This window comes from Scomber japonicus, chromosome 6, assembly GCF_027409825.1.
Source record: "Scomber japonicus isolate fScoJap1 chromosome 6, fScoJap1.pri, whole genome shotgun sequence".
Classification (NCBI taxonomy): Eukaryota; Metazoa; Chordata; class Actinopteri; order Scombriformes; family Scombridae; genus Scomber; species Scomber japonicus.
Window position 1 is genome coordinate 26,825,870 of NC_070583.1, and position 22,125 is coordinate 26,847,994.

Genomic DNA, 22,125 nt, shown 5'->3' on the forward strand with positions numbered 1-22,125 from the left:
CAGCAAATGTTTTATTTCAACTGGAATCTCCAAAAAAACAACAACAACAAAAAAAATGAAAATCTTATGTTACTGTTTCAAGAACCCAGCTGCTTTATCGCTGGATGAACGACGGCTTTGTGTGTGTGTGTGTGTGTGTGTGTAATAAGGCATTAAAACAGAAAAGATTTAACCTGCTGCGATGTGAGTTTTTCTGACTTTACAGCTGACATGTTTTGTGTGAGTTCCTCCAACACTGACAAACAATGAAAAGAGAAGCTCAGCAAGTTGAGTCAAGAATCCTTCAACATTGTGTGAAATAAAGCGTTCTGTCTTTTAAAAGGTCATATGCAACATATCACAAGGAGTCAACTTTGTTCCCTTGAATTACTTTTTGTATAAACTATGCTGCCTGGATTACACTCATCCATCCACATACTGAAGAAAAGTTGTGAATAAATGTATCTGACAAGTTACAAAATGTTGATATTGAACGTATCTGCAACACTGACATTCATTTCATTTGTATTAGGTGTTAGGACTCATCAAATTATTATCTTCCTTTAAATCATTTCATTTAAACTCATTTGTATTAGTTAGTTGTACTTGATTTTTTTAAATAGTTTTTCATATATAGACTATTTTATTCCTGTGTCTTTGTAACATTATAAACAGAAGTGCAACTGTGTGCAACTTTATTATCATGATAAATCTTTTTTCCTGCACTCGGTTAAGTTCAGGAAAAGATTGTAGTTTTGGTTTAAGTGTTGAAAGTTATTCAAGATTCAAGATTCAAGATGCTTTATTTGTCAGTCATCATGTCAGACATGTGAGCGAGATATAGTACTCAGGTCTCAGGATTGAAAATAATCTAATTTTAAAACAAGCTAAAACAGACTAAACATCATATAACAGGCTAAAAACATCATATAGACTAAAACATCCTCATGACTTTAAGCATTTGTTCTTTTTTAACATTAAAAGTTAAAAAGTGCTGCATTGGAAAAAACCTTTTCAGTAAACATAATCCAGCCAGAGTGTCAATTAGAAAGTATATAAATGTGCATTTCTGGGTTGCTAAAGGAACATTTCTTCATTTTGATGTATCACAAGACAAAAGACCGGCTACTCATAAGGACCCCCCTTTTATATATTCTTTGTAGGACGTTTGAGGGATGTTGAAATCACATTTTAATAACTTCTGACTTTCTCACAATCTCCCCTCGCTGTATTATTGGAGCATTATTGTGCAGCAGTGGATTAGCCGACGTCTGGAATTCCTTCAGAGGAGAATTACAGTAATACATACAGAGCAGAGCCCCCACCCTGGCCTGTACTCGACCCCCCGCCACCACTACACACCCTCACTCCAGGGGACGCGAACCCAATCACCCCTCACAACCACGCCACCACAGTTGGTCTGCATATTATTTTGTTTTTAAAGGTTAGTTCACACAAATCACAACAGTACAAATGATCTAACTATAGTTTTGGTTTAGTGAGTCCAGGTCAAAAGATGGGAGATGATTTTTGGAAAGTATTACTTGTTGCACACTTTACTGTATTGTAGATTTAAATTAAAGTGGATTATATTCACATTTTAACAATAAATTAAGCAGTGTGTAATAGTGTGTAATATGAGATTTGTTATCTCTGCAGTGGTGGAATAAGTATTGAGATCTTAATTTAAGTAAAAGCAGCAAAATACTGAAAATCATAGGTTGGAAATATTTGTTGCTAAATGTACTTAAACTACTAAAAGTACACAGATATTAAGTGCCTTTAAAAAGTATTCACCACTTTTAGAATTTGTCGTTTTGTTGTGAATTCATGAGGATTTAATGTGGATCCTTTGACCCTGAAGGACAGAAAAAGACCCTTTAATGTCAAGATGAAAACTGATCTCTACAGTAATTAATTACAAAAAAAAGACGACTTGTTTTACATGTAAAATAGTGATGTGAATAAGCTGTGAAGTAAATGTGGCCGAGTAGAAAGTACTATAAAGTGAAAAGTATACCTCTGAAATGTGATGGAAGTGTAACATAGCATCAAATGGATGGCTTAGTTCAGGCTTTGTTTTTTTTTCTTCTAAGTGTCAAAATCATAAACAGTGCCTGCAACAAGTATCCAACCCTACCTGGATTTGGTTTTGTTCCACATTTTATTGCTTCATCAAGCTGAATGAACAGAAAGTGAATAAAACCCTACAGGCACTGCTCGTTTTCATGTAGATTTATTAACCAGTACTATTCTTATATAAGTGATATATTGATTTGATTCTCTGCAACACACATCTGAAAGTCACCAGTTGTATCCAAATATCCCAACCAAACTCCATCTGAAAACAGACTTCTCCTGTTTTTCATGCAAAACGTTTGCAAAAAAAGAAAAAGAAAGAAAAAAAAAGACAGAAAAGAAAGAAAAAAAAAAGTCCCAAACTTGAGAAATTTCAGTGAAACATTCAGACATATCATTAGTCATTACATGCATTTATTTGAGAGGAACAAATTTCGCCATACATATCTTTGTGATTACCAGCACATTTCAATTAAGTTAACAAATTATTAAAAATTTCTAAAAATTAAAGCATTACAAACAGTGGGGGCAGCACAGCAACGATGATTTCAGCTCTCAAAACCATCTGTTGGGTGGAGCGAATGAAGAGCAGGAGGGTCAAACGCTGCTCTTTTCCAGGAGAAAAGAAGAAGGGAAAAAAAAAAACCACACACACACACACACACACCTGCCTGCATCTACTTCAGGAAAAAAAAAAAAATCAGAGTATGGAAAACCAGCTTTTCTTCACAAACATACATGAAGTTGACATTTCAAGTGAAGTCTTGCTGCTTTTGCTCTGTGAAATTCAGGACAGGAGCTGGATGTGATCAGTGTGTTTGTATGTGATATCTTTCAGTTGTCTCCTGCAGGAAAAACACCGTAACTGTCAGCGCCCCCTCATGGCCACATCCTCACCCAGCAGAGTAGTGTTACATTGAAACAACAGGGGAACCATTATGTTTGCTGCTTCCTTGTGTTTGCTTTCAAAACTGCACCCCCGACTGCTACTGTAGTCAACTATCAATCATATTTACCTTTTCCGCCCATCACAGATTTGCCCCCCTCCCTCAAAAAAAACAAAACAAAAACAAAACTAAATATTTGCTCTACTTTGAATCTGAAATATACATCAAAAAAAGAGGAGGGGGGGATCTTTAAAAGCAACCCCCAAAATGGAAAAAAAAAAAGGAAAGATAAAATGAAGAGAGGGGTGGAGGGGGAAAAATGAATCAGAAAAGGCTCATATAGCTATAAAATAAATACAAAATAACTGATTTCTCAAAGCAGCCGAACGGAAACAAATAGGAGTCTGAAGAGAAGTGGTGAAGGATGAAAGGCAACGTGGATGATGAGATGGAGCCGAGAGGTACGAGTGGAAGAGGGACACAGGAGGAAAAAGAGGGGAGATGACAACAGAGACCAAAGCTGCTTCTCTTTAAGAGTTTCACAGAGTGACGACGATAGTGTCTGAAGATGCAGAGAAAAAAAAGGAAAAATAAACTTTTTTTTTTCTCTTTACTGTAAATAACTCAACCCAAAGGCAGACGTCTTGCTTTCCAACATTCGCAGAAGTTCTGGGTTTTTCTTTCAAAAAAAAAAAAAAAAAAAGCAGGCGGGAGGATGGGGGACGCTGATTCCTGAGGGGCCAAAGTGAGCAGAGGACGAGAAAACAGACAAGAGGGAGGTCACTTTGGCAGAGGTCCCTTAGAGTTTAGACTTTTTTGTTGTTTTCTTTTTTTTTTTTTTTTAACGAGGGGAATAATCGTTGTGGATGTGGGGGACACAGACGAAACATTTAAACAGACGTGTTGAAATCTTCAGCTTGCTTGGATATAAAAGCCTTTGACAGTGACCCACTTCCACCTCTAGAACAAGTGTTTAAAGCCAGCAGGTCCGCTCAGCAGGGTCCGTGTGTCTTCTGAGTGGTGCTGTCGACACCATTGTCCAAACACAACTTTATGTCTTTGTGTCAAGAAACAAAGAAAAAAAAAAAAAAAAAAAAAACCCAAAAAACTTTAATTGCTTGTACTTTTCCCAACTTCAGTGGATATCTACACAAGAGAGCAAGCAGGGGTGTGAGAAAGGTCTGTCTTTGGTTAGTGTTTTATCCTCCCTCCCATTTGTCCCCCCCATCTCTCTTCTTTGTTGCTAACAGGTAAAGATTGCAGAATGACAAGATGTAGTGATAACAGGGTGATTTTATACCCCCCCCCCGCCCCCTTTTTCCTCAATGTGCATATGTAGATGTGTTTCAGTGGTTGATGTAGTGTGGATGCAGAGGATTCCTTATTCGTCACAGCCAAGGTCGAGATGTTGATTTTGTCCTTTCCATGATTTGCTTTGTGTTTTCTTTTTTTTTTTTCTTGTATTAGAGCTTCGACTGTAACACCAGGTCCTCGTGTCCTTCGTGTGTGGAACGGTTGTTTTGGTAATAAAGTCAAAGAAATGACAGAACATTGTACTGTAGGGGCAACCAGTCATGTAATAGAGTCAGACTATCTGAGTGCTGTTGTCTCCTGTCCTCGCAGTCCCTGCAATAGAAGAAGAAGGGGCATGAATTAGTTAATAAATCTGGTTGATTTGGTGATGTTTTAACCTATGATGATAGATTACACACTTCTCAACCAATGGAGCACTTTTAGTCGCTAACCTGAGATATAATGCTAGAGCGTTGTACATACTTGTGTGGTCATCAGCTGTTTTCTTTGGTATTCCTTTAATTGAGTTTTATTTTCTTTCATTGAGAGTTTTATCTTTGTATTTGTTTATGTGTTCCATTTATTACTGCTTGCTAATGTATTTAATGTCAAGATAATAAGACATGTCACTCAATAAGACAAACAGCAGTAAGTAAACATATTCACAATTACAAATAAAAAGAAAATGAGTAAAAGAAAATGAGAGAAAACATGAAAAAAATGTTTTTCCTTCTTCATTCTTTGTTAAACGACGTACACACCACAATGGTGATTACTGCTATGTTGTCAGGTTTGTTATGGCTGAGATGTGATTTAGTACCACCTCCTGAAGGATGCTGAGGTTTAACAGCTGTAATGGAGGACAGTTTAAAAAAAAAAAAAGAAGAGCAAAACAAAAGTTCAGTATTGGGTCGCTACGTAAGCAGTGAAAAGTTTACATTATGTCTGAACCACAGACATAATTATTTAGTTTTTTTAGTTTTTCAGTTTGCTTTTTTATTTCAGTTTAGTTTTTTTGTACTACTTAGTTTTTATTTTGAGGATCTGACTAGTTTCAGTTTAGTTTTATTTGAAGAAGAGGTCAAACTGAACAGGAGAAAAAATGAAACAACACATTTTTTGTTTTCAATTCAGTTTAGCTTTAGTTAGTTTTGCATGTTTTTTATTCTTATTTTAGTCTTAGTTTTAGTTAAATATAATAACCTTGGTCTGAACCTTTGTCTGCTTGTGATTTTGTATTAATTTACAGAAAGATTCATGTTTACCTCATGACCTCATGGTGCGTCTCTCCCCGTCTCCAAACTGGCTTCTAGCAGCAGCTCCTCCAGGTCTTGACCGCAGCTCACACTCACTGCACAAACAACACATAACTCACATTATCAAACAGGCTGTTCACACCGCACACATAGAGAAGCCGGCTCTGCACCAGCAGAGGTCAGTGATTACCGTGACTCACCGTGCTCCATCACACAGCTGCCTGGTTTGGGGCTTTCAGAGTCGAGAAGATGGAGGGAGAACTCGGGCTTCAGGCCGTTGGGCAGAGCTGAACTCACAACCTCCTCCTCCACGCTGATCAGAGCCTCGGGGAAACACTCGCCTTCATCGGCAGAGCTCTCATCAGGTGATTCGTCCGCCTCGAAAGGTGAGTTTGAACTCGCGGCAGTTTCAGACCCGATTGAGGCAGCTGAGGATATGGCGGGGTCGGGGCTCTCTGAGGCCTCTCCTGCTAGAGGATTTGGCTCTTGTGCTCCTCCTTGTGCCTGTTTGTCAGTCTGAACAGGCTGAACCACTTCCTCTTCATCTGGTTCAGTTTGCTGCTGTTCTCCGTCTGGCTTTAGACTCGGTTTTTCTTGGCTTGGCTGGCTGTCCTCTTCCTCTGTTAAAGGTTTTTCAGCCTCCTGCTTCTCCTGTTGTGGAAGAGCCTCGTCCTCTTCCTTCGTTTGGTTTGATGCCTGCGTCTCGTCTGATGCAGATGCTAGCTCATTCTGTAACTGTTCAAGTCCAGATGCTAACGGTTGTTTATGCTCTCCTTCTGTGCTTTCTGGTGACATTACATGTTTCTCCTCCTCTAGAACAACCTCTTTCTGCTCCTCTTCTTCCTTCTTTTCTTCAGCTGGCTGCTGTTCTACACAAGTGGGCTCAGGTTGGGGACTTTTAGTGCTCTCTGTTACTTCCTCAGTGAACTGAAATGCTACAGCCTGCACCTGTGAGGAACTTAAAGGAAGGACTGGTGCTTGTAGACTTGGATCTCTCACTTCTGTGTCTAAAGTGCTAGCTATGACGTCCTCAGACTGTGGCTCTAGTGTGTTGGTCTGTGTAGTATTTAGTGTGGATTGTGCAGGTGCTACGGGACTCTGCTCTGTCACGGGACAGTCTGTTGACGGAGCAGGTGAGCTCAATTGTGTTTGAGACGGGGGCGGCGGCGGTGTCTGCTGTGTACTTGCATCTGAAGGCTTCTTTGAGGCCTCTTTAGCCTGGCCGCAGGCTGCAGGTGCGTTCATCAGGAGTTTTAGCTGCTGGTCAGGTGGGCTCTCCACCCGAGTAACCATGAAGATCTTATGACCCCTCCCTGGACTTGAGACGGATATACAGCGTCCCGGGGATGGAGGCGTGCCGGGAGGAACTGTGGCTTCTGTGACGGTGATGCCTGATATGACGCTTGGCCCGCTGGTAGGTGAGGCAGACGGGGACGTACGTGAGGCACTGAGGGGGGGCTGTGCGACCCCTGCCTGGGTTTGAGGAGCAGTCTGGTTTGAACTAGAGGAGTTTGAGGATGTTGTTACCACCTCCTCTTCCTCCTCATCCTCTGTGTCCGAGTCCGACTCCAGGTGTATCTGAGGAACGCTCGTCTCAGAGCTCGCTCCTGACTGGTTGCTTGTTTGTCCTTTGCTTCCTGTTGTTTCTTCTTCTCCTTCTTTACCATCTTTGTCGCGTTGCTCTTCTGATGCTGGTTCTTCCTCTTCTTCTCTGGTTCCATCCTCAGTGGCGATTTCAGCCATGGATGCCGACTGCCTCATCTTCTGCTCTGTTTCCTCCTTCTCTTTGGCCAGGATGAAGTTTCTCTTACAGCCATTCTGGATTTCAGAGAGCAGTGCACGTTGGGTCTCAATGAAACTTTTAACCTGGGAGACAAAGGAAAGGAAACATAGAAGACGATCAAAGAATACTCAAAACTAAATCAAAGCAATTCCTACAAATACATTTTCATTACTATCATTCTTTAGTCTGCAATTTTATTCGGCATGTAATTATTTTAACTGCCTCTCCTCTATCCTTCTGCCCAACGCTTTATTCCCATGCTCACTGTTTCTTTCTTGGGCTCCCGGTCGAGGTCAAGACGGAGCAGAGAGGTGTTGACTTTTAGGGCGAGCGACAGAGCCATCAGTCCCCCTGTCTTGATCTCATTTTCTCGAAGGTCCAGTCGCAGTAGCCTGGGGCTCTCTGCGATGAATTCAGCCACAGCCACAGCTCCTACAGCACACATGACGGAGAGTTGAAACAAAAGTCAAAAATGCACAATAGCTAAAATCCTCCACAAAAATTGAAGCAGAGGCACACGAGTGCCAGTTCCCACCTTCGCAGGACAGCTTGGTGGAGGCGAGGCCCAGCCTGAGCACAGAGCGGTTGGCGATCAGTCCATCTTTCAGCTTGTGTACCCCTTCGTTACCCACAGAGTTATGGCCGAGGTTCAGAGTCTCCAGACTCTGGGTGCAAGGCTGAGAGAAACAATAGACAGAAATAATATGACAGTGAGTATAAAGTGAGTATGTGTACAGTCTATTTTATACCTTCATCTGGTCGTTGATGAAACATTTTTTTCTATGGCATCTTTGTATTTTCATATGAGCAATTCATTTTCCTTCTTGTCAAAAAACACAAACCTACAAAAAAAACACGCACTCAATCTCTTACATTGTGACAGTGTTTTCTCCTTATATTGCAAACTGTTAAGTACAAAAACATTATCAACTCATTGCACTGTGACAACCATCTACACTGTATCTCTGGCCTTGTGAATCAGCAGCCTTAACGGTCATGAGATCTTCTTTATCAGTGTGTTTGAAAGTTTTAGGCCATTCCTGTGTGTTTGGCGCTGTCTCACAAGCCTTAAAACCACCATCACACAGAAAATGCAGTATTATATGTTCCACTAGCAAAACAATCACGTGTGTTTTAAAAAATAAGTGGCCAGTTGTCCATAACTAACAATATCTAAGAGGCTGAAGGCAATCTTTAATCTATAAATCTCACATTTAAAACTTTTTGCTTAGTTAAATCTTCTTGATCTTCAAGTGTTACCCTTTGCTTCACTCAAACACCTGATGATTCATTTAACAGTCATAAATTGCTACAACACTGAAAGTAAATTATTTACCTTGCAGCTCCAAGTGCCTCCTACTCTCACTATTAAGAGCTACTTATAACTCCCTCAACTATCATTGCAAAAAAGGATTCGTTTCGTGGGTATTTTCTTTTTCTTGCTTCCTGCCTCGGATGACCTATACAAACATATGTGAACAGACTGAAGCAGTAAACAACCATTTACTGCTAATACAGAAACTAAGCATCAGAGGAAAATGTAATTACAGCTGTTTTTTTAAGTAAACTATAAATAATAATATTAAAATGAAATATGCTTCTTAAATCAGCTTTTTAAACATGAGCAGCAGTCAAACTTCACTGCTCAAACAAACAAAAGTCGGCATCTGTATGTGTTACCTTTAATATAATAGGAATATCAGTCAATATCTGCTGTGGGTCCACAATTATAATCTAATTTCATAAATAGTATTTATAAACTAAGAAAAACGCAATAAAGCTATTATTATAATGGGAGTATTGTTATTTATGTCATGTTTGTAAAAGCATCTGTGGTTCTATTAACACACCACAACCGTGACAAAAAAAAAAAAAAGCAGGAAAAAGTGTATCTTCCTCTGTCAAGGCGGACACTGTCATGACTCATCAGGGTCTAAATGTAGAACTAAAACAATAAACTTATCTCCTGCGAGGAAAACATGAGTGTGAAGATAATGATGCTTTCACTCAGCAACAGAAATGAGGCTGATTAATTTAGTTATGCGTTATCTACAGCGGACAGCTGTGAAATCAGACGGGAAATGGTGCAGCAGTAAAACCTGAGTCTGAGCCTATCTGCTCACTGAGCGAAACGCGACTGCATGACTGTGGAAATGCCTGGTCAAATCACATCATAACACCTATTGGAACCACTCATTAATCTCTCATCGACACACCTGTCACTCTAAAGTTTACACAAAGAAATCAGGTTGCTGTTGAAATGTAAATATGAATCCTTAAATACGCAGTAAATGCAAACTTCTGTTCTTGTTTACTTCCTTCTAAACTCTTGTTTTGGTTGCACATTTAGAAATGAAAAATTCTCACCATCTCAGAGCACTTAACTGAAACAGCAGCTACCTTCCTCGAATGGTTTGGTTACTACTTTTTAAATTTACTCATGAAAAAAGAAAACTTTTCATGGCTAAACTGCATCCATTAAATAAACAGAACTCATTCCAGGTGTAGAGCAGACTGAGCTGCAGTACAACATGTACAGCTGCCAAACATGAACAGATATGAGGAGAAAAGAGGTTTAACAACCAACAGAGCTCTATTTTGATCACTTCACTGATAGAGTAATGAGGAGAAAATTGAATTCTCCCTGCCTCGGGTGTCAGACACACACCACTGTGTCTCACACAGGCACACACGCATAAACACATTAACGGCACAGAGCCAGTTGTTTCCTCTTAAAACCTCTGCTGAATGTGTGGCAGCGTTGTGCGTCTGTGTGTGTGTGTGTGTACCAGTGCAGCAGCGAGGTAGCCCATGCCGTTGTGTGTGAGCTGGTTGTTCCATAGCACCAAAGTGACGAGGCCTTTCCTCTGCTCTTTTAGGCCTTCACACACGTAGGCCAAACCTGTGATGACAAACAGAGACAGACAGAGTCAGCCCGTCTGGATTTACCCGAAAAATATCACAATATTAAGTACATGATGTCAACTAAAATATTACAAACTGTACAGTCTAGTGTGAGGGAGTCTGTTGTATTACAGCAGCTCATTTGCATTCTTCCTTCATTTTCTATAATGAAGCCTTTTCTGAGCTGTAGTTTTTTCTCCTTAAAAACTACAAATAATGAGATATATCTATTGATGAGCCTGAACTCTACCTTTACACATCGTGATCATACTTGTCAAAAACTACTTGAGTCTAAATTCAGCTGAGAATAATATCACTGTCTGTTACTCAAGTGTAGAAGAAAAAATATGTAGCTGATGGAAAGCAGAAGATCAATTTTTTTTTCCCATCAAGAATTGGACACTGCCATTAGTTTACTAGCCAGTTTGTTATTCAGGCTCATCAACAGGCCAGGTCTGGCAACATAGTAATGTAAAAACCAAAATAAATACCATGAAGATGTGAATTTCAAAATAAAACAAAATGAAAACAAACAAACAAAAAATGCAAAAATTGTTTGTTTCTTAAACTGAAAATAATTTTTGCAATTTTACTGAAAACAAATGATTTAACAAAACAAGACCAGGATGGAGATTAAAATAATGCAACAACTGTTAACTGTTGATAAAACTCGTCTCTGCCTTCAAACATCTCTGCCCTGCAGCAGGTAAAAACACAGGAGTGTTTAATGTACCCATGCACAGTGTTTCTATTCTATTACTTTTTCTTACACAGCTTTTTAAAACAACCTACTTGTACACTTCAGTTGTTTTTCTCTGTTGACTTGTATCAATAAGCTCTCTTCTTATCCACATTTGTGCACAGGTATTGAGGCGCATGCACAGTAAATAAAACTTTTTCACAAAAGAATTCCACCTTGATAAAACATACAGGACTATAAACTCATTGTGCTCTATCGCTGCTGCGTACCAGAGTCTAGGATGTGATTGTTGCGCAGGTCCAGGATCTGGATGTTGTAGTTGAACTTCAGCAAGTTACCAAGCTGTGCTGAATCCTGCAGGCCATTGAGTTTGTTATCTGCCAGGTACAACTCCCGCAGGTTCATATTCATCTTCAGTGCTGTAGCTAAAAAGAAAAATGAAAGATACAAGGAAAAGTGTGGGAAGATAAATGGGGAGAAAAAAAAGAGTCAGAAATAAAGTCTATGTTCAATCAGGTGAAAGACTTTCCCTCCACTTCCCCTTGTGCATCCTGTCCTGTCACCCGCCTGGCACTCTGCCTGTCTTACCCAGCAACATGAGCGGCCTGCCAGACAGGCCAGCGTTCTCCAGGTGGAGGACTGCCAGGCTGCCACTGATCCTCAGTGCTCGCGCCACAAAGGGAGCCGAGTGGTCCAGCAGAGGAGTGTTACGTGCATCAAGATACTGCAGAGAGCTCGTCTGAGGGGGAAAACAGTCACATGTACACACGTGGATTGGAAGATTAGAAACACCAAACATAAATACAAACTATTTGCTTTGCACGCCAACAAGTGTATAACATCCAAATCCAAAACAATGTGTGAAACAATGACTTCATTATTATGATGAAAATATGTGTTTTACTCTAAATACAGGAAGGATAATTGGGTTAGATGTGGTTAAATGTGGATCTGAACATCAGACACAAACACAACATTATCCTTAAAAAACAATTGTGAATGAAAAGATGACGTGTGTGTGCAGATAAATGCTTTTTCATCTGCTTAATCCAAGGCCTTGCGTCAGAGATTCAAGGACATGCATCTGTCAAAGCACTGGTGCGTTAAGATCTATCAGGCTTTACTGGAATCAGCTACAACATTTTTATTGATAGGTAAACAGTCTGCATGTTGGAGTATCCGTGTGGTGTCTGCAGGCAGCGAGTCTGAAATATACGAGCCTCATTAATCATCAGACACTCAAGGCTTGTCCTACAAATACGTGTCTCACTCAGTAAATTGTGATTACAGCAGGATTAGTAATCGTAATTAAGAATGTGTTGATATTCCCTTTAGGATGTTCGGTATTGAACGCAGTCGTTTACACATAAATAGGCCACAATATTAATAATAAAGAATGTGACGATTTTTAGAGTCATTTGTGTCTATGTAAACAGACTGCTGCACAGTGAACTTCGGCCGAGCCAAGACATCAACATCGACCACCATCTAATAGTCTAAAAATGTTTGTTTCTCAATTAATTATCCACTCTTAAATTTCTCCACTCCACATTTAGTTTTGGATGTGTTTTTCTGAATGTATCATCTCATATTTCATCTTAAACAATGCAGATTGATACACAACAGCCAGTATGAATTTTGCTTTTGCAGAGTGGCTTTTTACGCTCTCATCTTCTCCTCTATACCTCTGACATGAAATTAACAGTTCCTTCACCTGTTTGGTTCGATTAAAAAAAAAAATCAACAAGGTGGCTGCTGTTCACGTCCATGTTTTTCTCACATATGTATATGGCTTGAGCGGTAATATACGAATGTGTTCGCCTAGCAACCCATTTGTATTCTTAACAGTAATAAGTGACGTCAAAGTGCAGTGTAAAGGGCGCAAGGAGGAGTTGGGGAAGAGCGAGTGAGTGAAGGCCGACAGGATCATGTCTGAGCACTGATAGAAAACAGCAGCCTTACATAACACAAGCTCAGACAGAGATCCTTGGTCTTTTTACCTGAGCTCAAAGCTTCAACAAAGGAGGAAAAGAGTTTACGTCAGTAGAATCTGAGAGCGAACATATTTTCATATGGTATTTTTACTTGAGGCTGTAAAGCTTAGTGTTCGTCATCTGACTAGAGCGAGGGAAGAAGACCTTTGTGACGACTTTTCACCTTCACTCCTCTCTCCTTTGTCCTTTTCTTCTAGCTAGCCACTGTAGGGGGGGATGATCTCTCACCTTTCTCATCATGTGAGCTGCAGCCTGCCATCCCCGTGTGCCAATGTGCTTGTTGAAGGAGATGTTGAGATGTGTGGCTGACTCATAGTACTCTATCATGTCAAACAGAGCCGATGCACCCTAAGAAGCAGAGAGAGACAGAAGCCAAAGAGAAAACATACATATATTAACCATTATGCCATTTAGGTAAAAGTCCCAAGAATTTGAACAAATAGTTTTTAGTCACTGTATCAAAACCCTAACCCTAACCCTTAAAGACATGCTACAAGGTACAGGCGGGAGCAGCTGTGTTTGCTATGGTAACAATCGCTCAGGATAGGTGAGACCTGCTGAACTGTTTTCCATGAAGGCCTCAGGTGGGATTTAAGAGACCAAGCTGGAAGGACAAGTTGAGTCTGTCTAGGATATCGTCTACTGTTCCAAAGCAAAAATCCTATTCAGCAGGATGTGACACAGTAAACACGTCCAACTGATGAGAATGACAATAATTACCCTCTCATTTATTTTCTTGATAAATTGTTTATTTTATCTATAAAAACATTAAAAGGAACCATGAAATATTTGGTAGTTTTAATTAAAACAGCTGTTTAACATATTAATATTGTGTTAAACAAGTAATCAGTTAATTGACTAATAATTTGACAGATGTCATTCATTACAGGAGGAGAAATTGTGCCAAATCATCAGTGCGTTAAAACTGTGGGGCACAAAACCTTGTTTGGTCAGGAGCAGATGCAGGATTCTTATGAAATGTCAGGTGATGCAGCATGAGGTCAAAGTGCACTCATGTGATCAGAGTGTTTTAATCTCATTTTGGTTGTGGTAATGCTGTGGAGGAGCATCTCTTTCATAACAGTGCTGATGGCACTGGAGCGGCGGTAGATTGCTGGTAATTTGCTTCTTTGCATTCTTTCATAGCACAAAATATCCAATTACAAACAAATATTAACATATTTTGAACAGAGAAATGGGTCGACAACTGTCATGTGGATTTTGTGTCCCTCTTGTCGTTCACTCAGTAACAATCAAAAGCAAATACCAAAAGAAAAATAAAATATTCATTAGCCAGTTGCAGAATGTGCCTAGCATTTAAAAATGAAGTACAAGCGTATGATTTCATTTTTCACCGTGGCTGATGAGAAGTAACAAAAGTGGACAGGCTGCTGCACAGTGTCTCATAACCTTTTTTCCCCCCTTTGTGTGTGTGTGTGTGTGTGTGTGTGTGTGTGTGTGTGTGTGTGTGTGTGTGTGTGTGTGTGTGTGTGTATTGGGAGACATTACTGAGTATACACAAGTGTGTTTATCTACAGGGCGGGAGGAGATGAGTCACAGCCAGTCCAATAAAACACAGTCTGTTAGAGCTCCTCCCCCACGCTTCTTAAAAGCATCTTCCCTAAACTATTTTTTCTCCTTTCATCTTCCCATATTATTGCCAACAAGACAGCACTGCTGCAGATACGAGCCGCTGCCAAATCAAGCCATCTGTACAAGTATCTCCCACACCCATCTAAAAGAAGAACCCATCCTCTCACATCCCCATTTGATTCCTTTTCTATCACACCTTCCTCTTATTCTTGCCTAGACCAGCAACGCTTCCTCAATATTTTCTACTTTCAGCTTCTCATTTCATCCGAGCTCGAGGCGAGACACTTGTCTCAGACTGAAATGCGACACTCGGGTGACTCAGTCATTAACTCATTTATCTTCTTCATTCATATTTCCAGGCCAACGCTCCATGTTGGGTGAAAAAAGTGCACACGTCATCATGCATTTGTTTTGGATTGACGCTCTGTTGTGTGTCCCTGAAGTGCATGTGTATCATCTAACGCAGATATGTTTAAAAATAGATGTGATGCAATATTGTTCATGAATGATAGGATTTTTGCTTTCATGGTTTCACACAATGATCTTTAGTCAGGATCTGCTCTTTTAGGGTAGGTTTTTGTGTTTTTCAGCACTGTGTGGGATTAAGGATGCCTGTGTGTTTCCTCTAATTAATGCACAATAAAAATTTAATTCTTTACAGCTGCTTATTTTTATTGGCCGCAGTGAACTGTAAACATTGTTATGCTATGAAACCAGAGTGAGTTACCATTGTCAGGAGACATTTCACTTGTCTTGATTATTCAACAGACACACTTCTCAGTGGTATATCTGATTGGCTGCAAGAGGAGCAAAATTACACGGCAACGTTTCTCAATGTAACTGCATTAGTCTGTGAGTGTAACAAGACGTGGTGATGAATTTGTGTATTTCATCTTGTGGGGATGAAGCTATTAGCTGATGGCAGATGGGTTTCATGATATTGTGATCTTGTGAAAATGATGTGCTTCTACATGAACGACTGGCGCTTCGGGCCAATCAGTGTCCTATGAGGATTCTCGCATGGTCTTGATGAACTTGTGAATTCAGCTGCCTCACAGGGTAAGACGATGATAAAAAGGACGGTTCACCCAATCACCTGCCAAGTATTTTTTGAAAGTACCTGCTCCTTTTCAAACAGTTGCCAAGGACGACTTCTCAGATGGTTTTGTGTAACAAACCATCTGGCTCATCAGGTTAATGGAGCTATTCCAGCATGCATAAGAGGGAACACTGGGAAATGCCCCAGTTACGAAACACAGGTAGAAAATTACACTCACTTCCAATCAACTTGATGTATAAAAACATTCCCGAAATTGTAAGGGGATAAAAAAGGTACTACAGAAAGATTTATAATGACAAAGTACTCTCCTTGAGATGTGATACACTTGTACGAGTGCCTCTCTTTCCTGGAAACATTTCCTGTATCACCTTTGTCACCGTCTTCAGAATCTGCTTCGTTTCCTCTTAGATTTTATCCACAGTGATAACTCTTCTCCCTTTCAGTCCCAACTTTAGTTACACCAAGCTGTAGGCATACACTATCCAGCAAACCTGATAACTACACCTTACTCCTGTACTATTGATGGCTTCTGGGAATTTTTGGGTCCCCCTCGTATGTCTTTAGAACGAGGATGAAATCCTGAGTGAACAGAGGAAAACCTCACCAACACAGGGAGAAGACGCAGCCTGCACACATCAATCCTTAATGCCATAAAAACAAGCTTTTATTTGAGACTCTGTAATGGCTTGCTAATAAATCAACTTTAAAAAAAAATTATTATGGCTCTGGGGTTTGTTACACTTTAACAGTTTTATTGGCTCCCAAGATGGAGCATGTATGATGTTTATGGGTTTGCAAGTTTTAAAGCTTTCTCAGGTGCTTTCACTTTCACTGAAAAAACAAAAACTGAAAACCTGACTGAAAACCTGGAAGTAACATAACAGCTGCCCAAATGTTTTCTCTCCAGTCAGGACTATAATTACAGCATCTGACTTTGTACAAGCCTGCTGAAAAACTGCAGCTGATTTGGGGCTGAATTAATTCTGCGGTTAAAAGGTGACAGTATTGACACGGCCTTGCCGACAGGAGTAAAATAACGAGCAGTAATTAAAGTGACCCTTTCAACCCCAAACAGGCTGATTCCTGTGACTCTGGCAGAGCTAAAAGCTTGTGTCTGTCTGTGATGCAGTTTGAAGTATATTTGGAGCTCTGTGTGACAGGAAATGGTCAGGGCCACTGTCCCTCTGGTCTACACTGCAGTACTGTCTGTCTGTGCGTGTCTACAGCCCAAACGTCCCTAATGGTGTTTACACAAGTGGACATCTGGAGTAATCAGAAAGCCCATGACAAACACTCCACATCCTGCCAGTGCAGTAAGCGTGGACAAGGGGATCAGAGTGTGACTGAAGGCAGAAAGATAACAGTGAAAAAGAGAATGAATGACATGAGAGAGAGAGAGACAGACAGACATGACAGACAGACAAAACATCTTCTTACATCTTCATCCAGGTTGGTCTGCTCCAGGTCGATCACTTTAAACTGGACTCTCTTCAAAATCTCTTCCAGAGACTCACATGCTTTGTAGTCCAACTTCTCACCTGAAGTAATGCACACATAAGTCTGATCAATGCACAAAAATAATGTTCTTGTGCAAAATAAAGTTGATCAAATCTGTGAAATTTAAAGCAATGAGTGATTGTCACAAGTTGAATGCGTGACTGTCAGCGTGCTTACCTTTTAGATCTAAGCATTCATTTCGCTGTGTCAGGTCTTTCAGTTCCTACAGAAACAGAAAGAAATGGTGTCAGTCAGAAACTAAAAGAAAGCTGCACAAAGTTGAGTTGGTGTTTTCCCACGAGGAAGCAAACTTTGCTTCTTACATGTCGAAACTTTCTCATGACACATGAGGCAACTGAATAAATCACAAACGGAGATTAAACACAGAATTAAACAAAACATGTTTGCTCAACACACCTCTGCTGTTTTTCTACTGCATGCGTGCCACTTGATGCCTTTACATGCACTTAAATAACCAGGTTACAGTTGAAAGCTGATTTAATTGTCAAGCAAACAAGAAACCAGGTTTCCATAATTGCAGTAGGGGATTAGAGAAACCAGGTTGCGCCAGGTAGATTTCTATTCTGCCTTGAATATGTGTAACCAGGTTTCTAGTCGTTTTTTTTTGTGAGTATAACATTAGACTGCAAAGAGGAAAAGCACAGTGTGGAGCGGCTGGATGAAAGGAGAGATAGTTACATGGAGCGATGCATCTTCGTTAAACTGAGACTAAAACCAATCCTGTTTTTCCACTCTGCCTGTCTGTCTTGCTGCTCTTAAATCTGGTTACTGTCCTGCTGCATGTATATGTAGATTTACAGTAACTATATATTTCTACAGTGAATGTGCATTCCCTGATTACCCATCCGATCTGGCTGCTCTTAAGTAACGCAATTATATAGGTGCATGTAAATTTGCTGAGTGTGTGTGCTGGCTCCACAGGTGAAGTACTGAGTGTGAATACTGAGCGAGTCCCAGTGAGGGCAGTTTAGATAAGAACAGTGTAGCACCCATAACAACGACTTTACCACTCTTAAATTTGCCATTTTCATTCGAACGGTCAGTATGACTGTGTTCAACATCTCATCTATCCTGTGATGTAGTTTGACACCAGAGCATCACAGATCAAAAGGTGCAAAGTTATTTCACCTCCTGGCCTGGTAAAACACCCACACAAACATTCAGAGAGCTGCCCTCGAAACTATGTACCAGCAAATCCCCCTCTCTCTAGTTGACTGCCCGGCCCATTCAGCGTGAACTCCATAACCTCTGCCCTCGTGCCACGCTGCCATTACTCATCTGTGTGTGACTGAACATACTGATGCTGGTTTAGTTGTACTTGGGAGTTCAAGGTCAGCGCTGCATGACTCAACAGGTCCCAATTTGTTCCAAATCATGATAGTCAAAAGTGTGAAAATGACTGAACTGCTCATTTTAAAAACATGAAATATTACAGAAACAGAAAGACGATTCAACTCTATTTTCCCATCAAATTTGGTGAAACACGGTCTAATTCAAGAATTCTCGATGTTGTTGAGCATCCAGATGGTGTCGTAAATGCAAGCAGATTTTGACCAATTTAACAGCTAGTCAATCTTCACCTACAATTAACTTGGGCACCTGTCAGCGAGAATGACTATCAGTGTAAATACCTCTCTGACAGAGCTGCCAGACCCCAAAATAGTACATGACGCACAGTGTGCCTCTGCATGAGTGGTGGTATGGGTGTGAGTGAGTGTGTGTTGTTGTGGGTGGACCAGATTGGGCCACAGATTCACTTTCTACTCTTTGTTCATTAAATACTGTGACTTCTGTTATATTGTCTCTTTGTGTTTTATTTGTATATTATTTGTTACTGGAGACGTTCAGCAAATCCAATTTTCTATTGACTATAAACAAGACAGTCAACGGTCATTACACACAGGACTTGTTGTGCCGTTGATGGCCACAAAGTGGACAGAAAAGACAGAAGAAGTAGTCAAATAAAAAAGCAGTCAAGCTATCTGGGACGAGGATGTGATAATAAAATAGATGTTTTTCTGGAGCAGTGATACTGATGTGTCGATGTGTGGCGGCGCTGTCTGTGTGTGGGCTTAGAAAACATTTTGTGTTACCCTTTAAGGATGAAAGACTTGAAGTTGATTACATGATGGACGGGTCACAAACATATAACTTCTGCGAATAACTAAATATCCTAATGAGATCCAGCAGTAGAGTTTCATTATTTATACATTGCAGTTGGTCTAGATCAACTCCAATAGTCAAGTGATACTTCTGGACTTTACATTGACAAATTACACACAACAGATAATGTGATATAGATGATATTAAAGATATGATATGTCGTGTCTTCCAAATGTGTACAAAAGGAGGCTGCATTCCTTAGCCATGTTTGGAGAACTTTGAATTAAAGTTGGGCTATAAATGGATATTATATCAATAATGTGATATGAGACTACTTATCGTTTTAGATCAGTGGGCCGCAACCTTTGCTATCAAAAGATTTTTGCCCACTCTCCCACAAAATACTACAAAAACTATGTTGTATAAATGAAACTAAAGAACTAAAATAAATACAACTGTTGACATTTTACTATTATTTTTACCTGCTATAACAAATGAATACACCAAACTCTTATAAAGAGGAGAAAACAAATCCACTTGCATGTGAAGACCTACTTTGAAATAAATTAAACACAGAACTATATGCAGGCCTGTTTGAGTCCTCGTTACACTTGTGGAAAATGAAAATAAAAAGTAAATGGTCTGTACTTACATAGTGCTTTTCTAGTCTTTCGACCACTTAAAGTGCTTTTCCGCTACAAGTCACATTCACCCATTAACACACAGCAGGGGCAGGGGCAGGGGCAGCCACACAGGGTGCCAGCCTGCTCATCAGAGGAAACTAACATTCACTCACACATTCACACACCCTTGGTGCAGCTCAAATAAATAAAATAAAGACCTGCAACCTAATAGCTTAAGAAGAGGTAAACATCAAAAATACGCTAGTTTGGATTTATATCAAGTAGCCTATATTTGCTCTGCTCAGTTTCCGCAGCAGTTCTGAAATCATTCTTTTTCACTCATCTCCAGGTTGATACGTTTCAGCAAATACTGTGTGCTTGTTCTATAAATGTTTTTCAACATAACATTATTTTTAGTTTGCTAATATCTTGCCACATAAAGCATACATGTGAGCCAACACCGTTAGCAGTGAGAGCAAATGAATCTGTCCATGCAGAATTAAAGTCTAAAGTAGACGTAGTAGCATATTTTAGATGACGAAATATTAAACATTTTTTAAGCGCTGTCAAAGTTAACATGTTAATAATACGTAAATGCAAATTCATTTTAACAGATGTTCGTGAGTTTACTCAAGACAATCATGCGATTAAATATTTTAACCATTGGACAGCCCTACTTTTATATTTCAGTGTCACAGCATCACCTCAAACTTCAAGATAAGAGCTGTTCCCTTTTAAAGATGAATACAATAATAAAAAATAACCATGTGATTTTTTGTCAAAGCTACAGGGAGCAGCTCCAGAACCATGGGTTGCCAACCCCTGTTTTAGACAATAATATCATTACATGACAAAGTATTGTCTTGTCCTGGTTTTAAAGGCTGCATTACAATAAAGTGACTCATTTTCTGAACTTACCAGACTGTTCGAGCTGCTCTATTATTTGCCATTACATCCACATTACTGATGATTATCACAAATCTCATTTAGTAAATATTTTGTGAAAGCACCAATAGCCATCCCTACAATATTGCTGGCAATATGGATAAAGGTATTCTAACAAGGCTTTGTTTGATACATTTTAGTCTAGAAATGTTTAAGGGGAGCAGCCCTTTAATTAGGACAAAGCTCGTATGGCAGCTGAACGGCCTGTCTATTTAGCAGGAGAGTACTTTCATGGCACAACTGAAGAAGATGTCTGCACAGCATTTATGAAACCTATAAACAAAAACTACCTTATTCAAGATATGGTTTCTACATATTATGAGAAAACAAGTGTGCATCCAGGCTGCGTGCGAGACATTGCATAATAAGAAAACCGCTGGTCCTTCTGGGACTTGCAGCATCAGAAATGTGACACAAGGCCTCCAAGTGTCCAGGTCTTAAGACTCCAGTGGGAGTTACAGCAGAGCCGGCATTCAACATGCAGCTGCTAAATAGTCACCCTTATAAACACACAAACAACTGGACTGAAATGTACATAACCTGTAGGGCCTCTGGCAAGCTGCCACGTGTACTGTACAGTTGGACTTAATAAAGAAAGCATTTAGAGTGAAAGAGAAAAAAAAAACAGTAAATGGCCGAACTCCTCTTGCTAACCCCCCTCTCACAGGCCGACCATTTGGTCTGACTGGCTTGTTTATATGGCGGGTTACTGCAGGGATGACTAAGCAGAAATGAGAGGGAGCTGTAGTGGACCAGCAGACTACAGCGATGGGGAGGGATGGAAAGTCGCCAGACATCACAAACATGAGTAATCACAAATGGGAGAAATATAAAAAAGATGTATAACTGCAGAGAGGAGGGAGGAACGGAGGAGGGACACCCGTGTGATGATCAACAGTCCAGTGGAAATGTACCCAGACCATAAGACTATATCAAACCATGAGCAGCAGCTTAGCACACTGATGTGTATTTCCACAAGTAGCTGTGATGTTAACCCAGCTTCTCTCTCACAGCTGACCAAGCGTGTGACGATTTCTTTGTAGAGTCTCTCAGATCACAAATTTGTTCCCACCAGGGGCTCGCTTTACTTCAACTCACGCACGGAGACACATCTGCAGGTACAAATGTGCAAAGCTCTGGTGGAGAGGCCCAGTGAAGGGTTTATGAGTCTGTGCTGCAGGGACTGTGCGACAGAACAAACAGGAGAAAGTGCTAATGTGTCCCTGCTGCAAAGAAGACTGCTGCCAACTGCTCCGTCCCGTCAGTCTCACTAGATGGGAATCTGTTTGGTGACGGGATGTTCACACACAAATACAAGCAGAGCAGAGATAGTGTCACCCATATATTTGTTTATGCACAGTTGTCAAGTATCAGAGTTACCAGGTCCAATGTAAAGTTTCCAGTAACA

The 22,125-nt window shown here is 40.2% G+C and overlaps 1 protein-coding gene across 2 annotated transcripts in view; it reads right to left on the reverse strand.

Moving 5' to 3' along the window:
* Positions 1 to 2,199: 2,199 nt before the first annotated feature.
* Positions 2,200 to 22,125, reverse strand: part of ppp1r37 (protein phosphatase 1, regulatory subunit 37) — a 38,926-nt gene continuing 19,000 nt past the window's right edge. For both annotated transcript variants that reach the window (XM_053321293.1, XM_053321294.1), the window contains 11 exons: positions 17,203 to 17,248; positions 16,966 to 17,066; positions 13,104 to 13,223; positions 11,470 to 11,620; positions 11,151 to 11,306; positions 10,067 to 10,179; positions 7,813 to 7,954; positions 7,543 to 7,709; positions 5,695 to 7,360; positions 5,504 to 5,589; positions 2,200 to 4,571 (listed from right to left, as the gene is read on the reverse strand). In XM_053321293.1, coding sequence (XP_053177268.1) covers positions 5,513 to 5,589; positions 5,695 to 7,360; positions 7,543 to 7,709; positions 7,813 to 7,954; positions 10,067 to 10,179; positions 11,151 to 11,306; positions 11,470 to 11,620; positions 13,104 to 13,223; positions 16,966 to 17,066; positions 17,203 to 17,248 — 2,739 coding nt within the window. In that variant the 3' untranslated portion in view covers positions 2,200 to 4,571; positions 5,504 to 5,512. The remainder of the gene's footprint in view (positions 4,572 to 5,503; positions 5,590 to 5,694; positions 7,361 to 7,542; positions 7,710 to 7,812; positions 7,955 to 10,066; positions 10,180 to 11,150; positions 11,307 to 11,469; positions 11,621 to 13,103; positions 13,224 to 16,965; positions 17,067 to 17,202; positions 17,249 to 22,125) is intronic.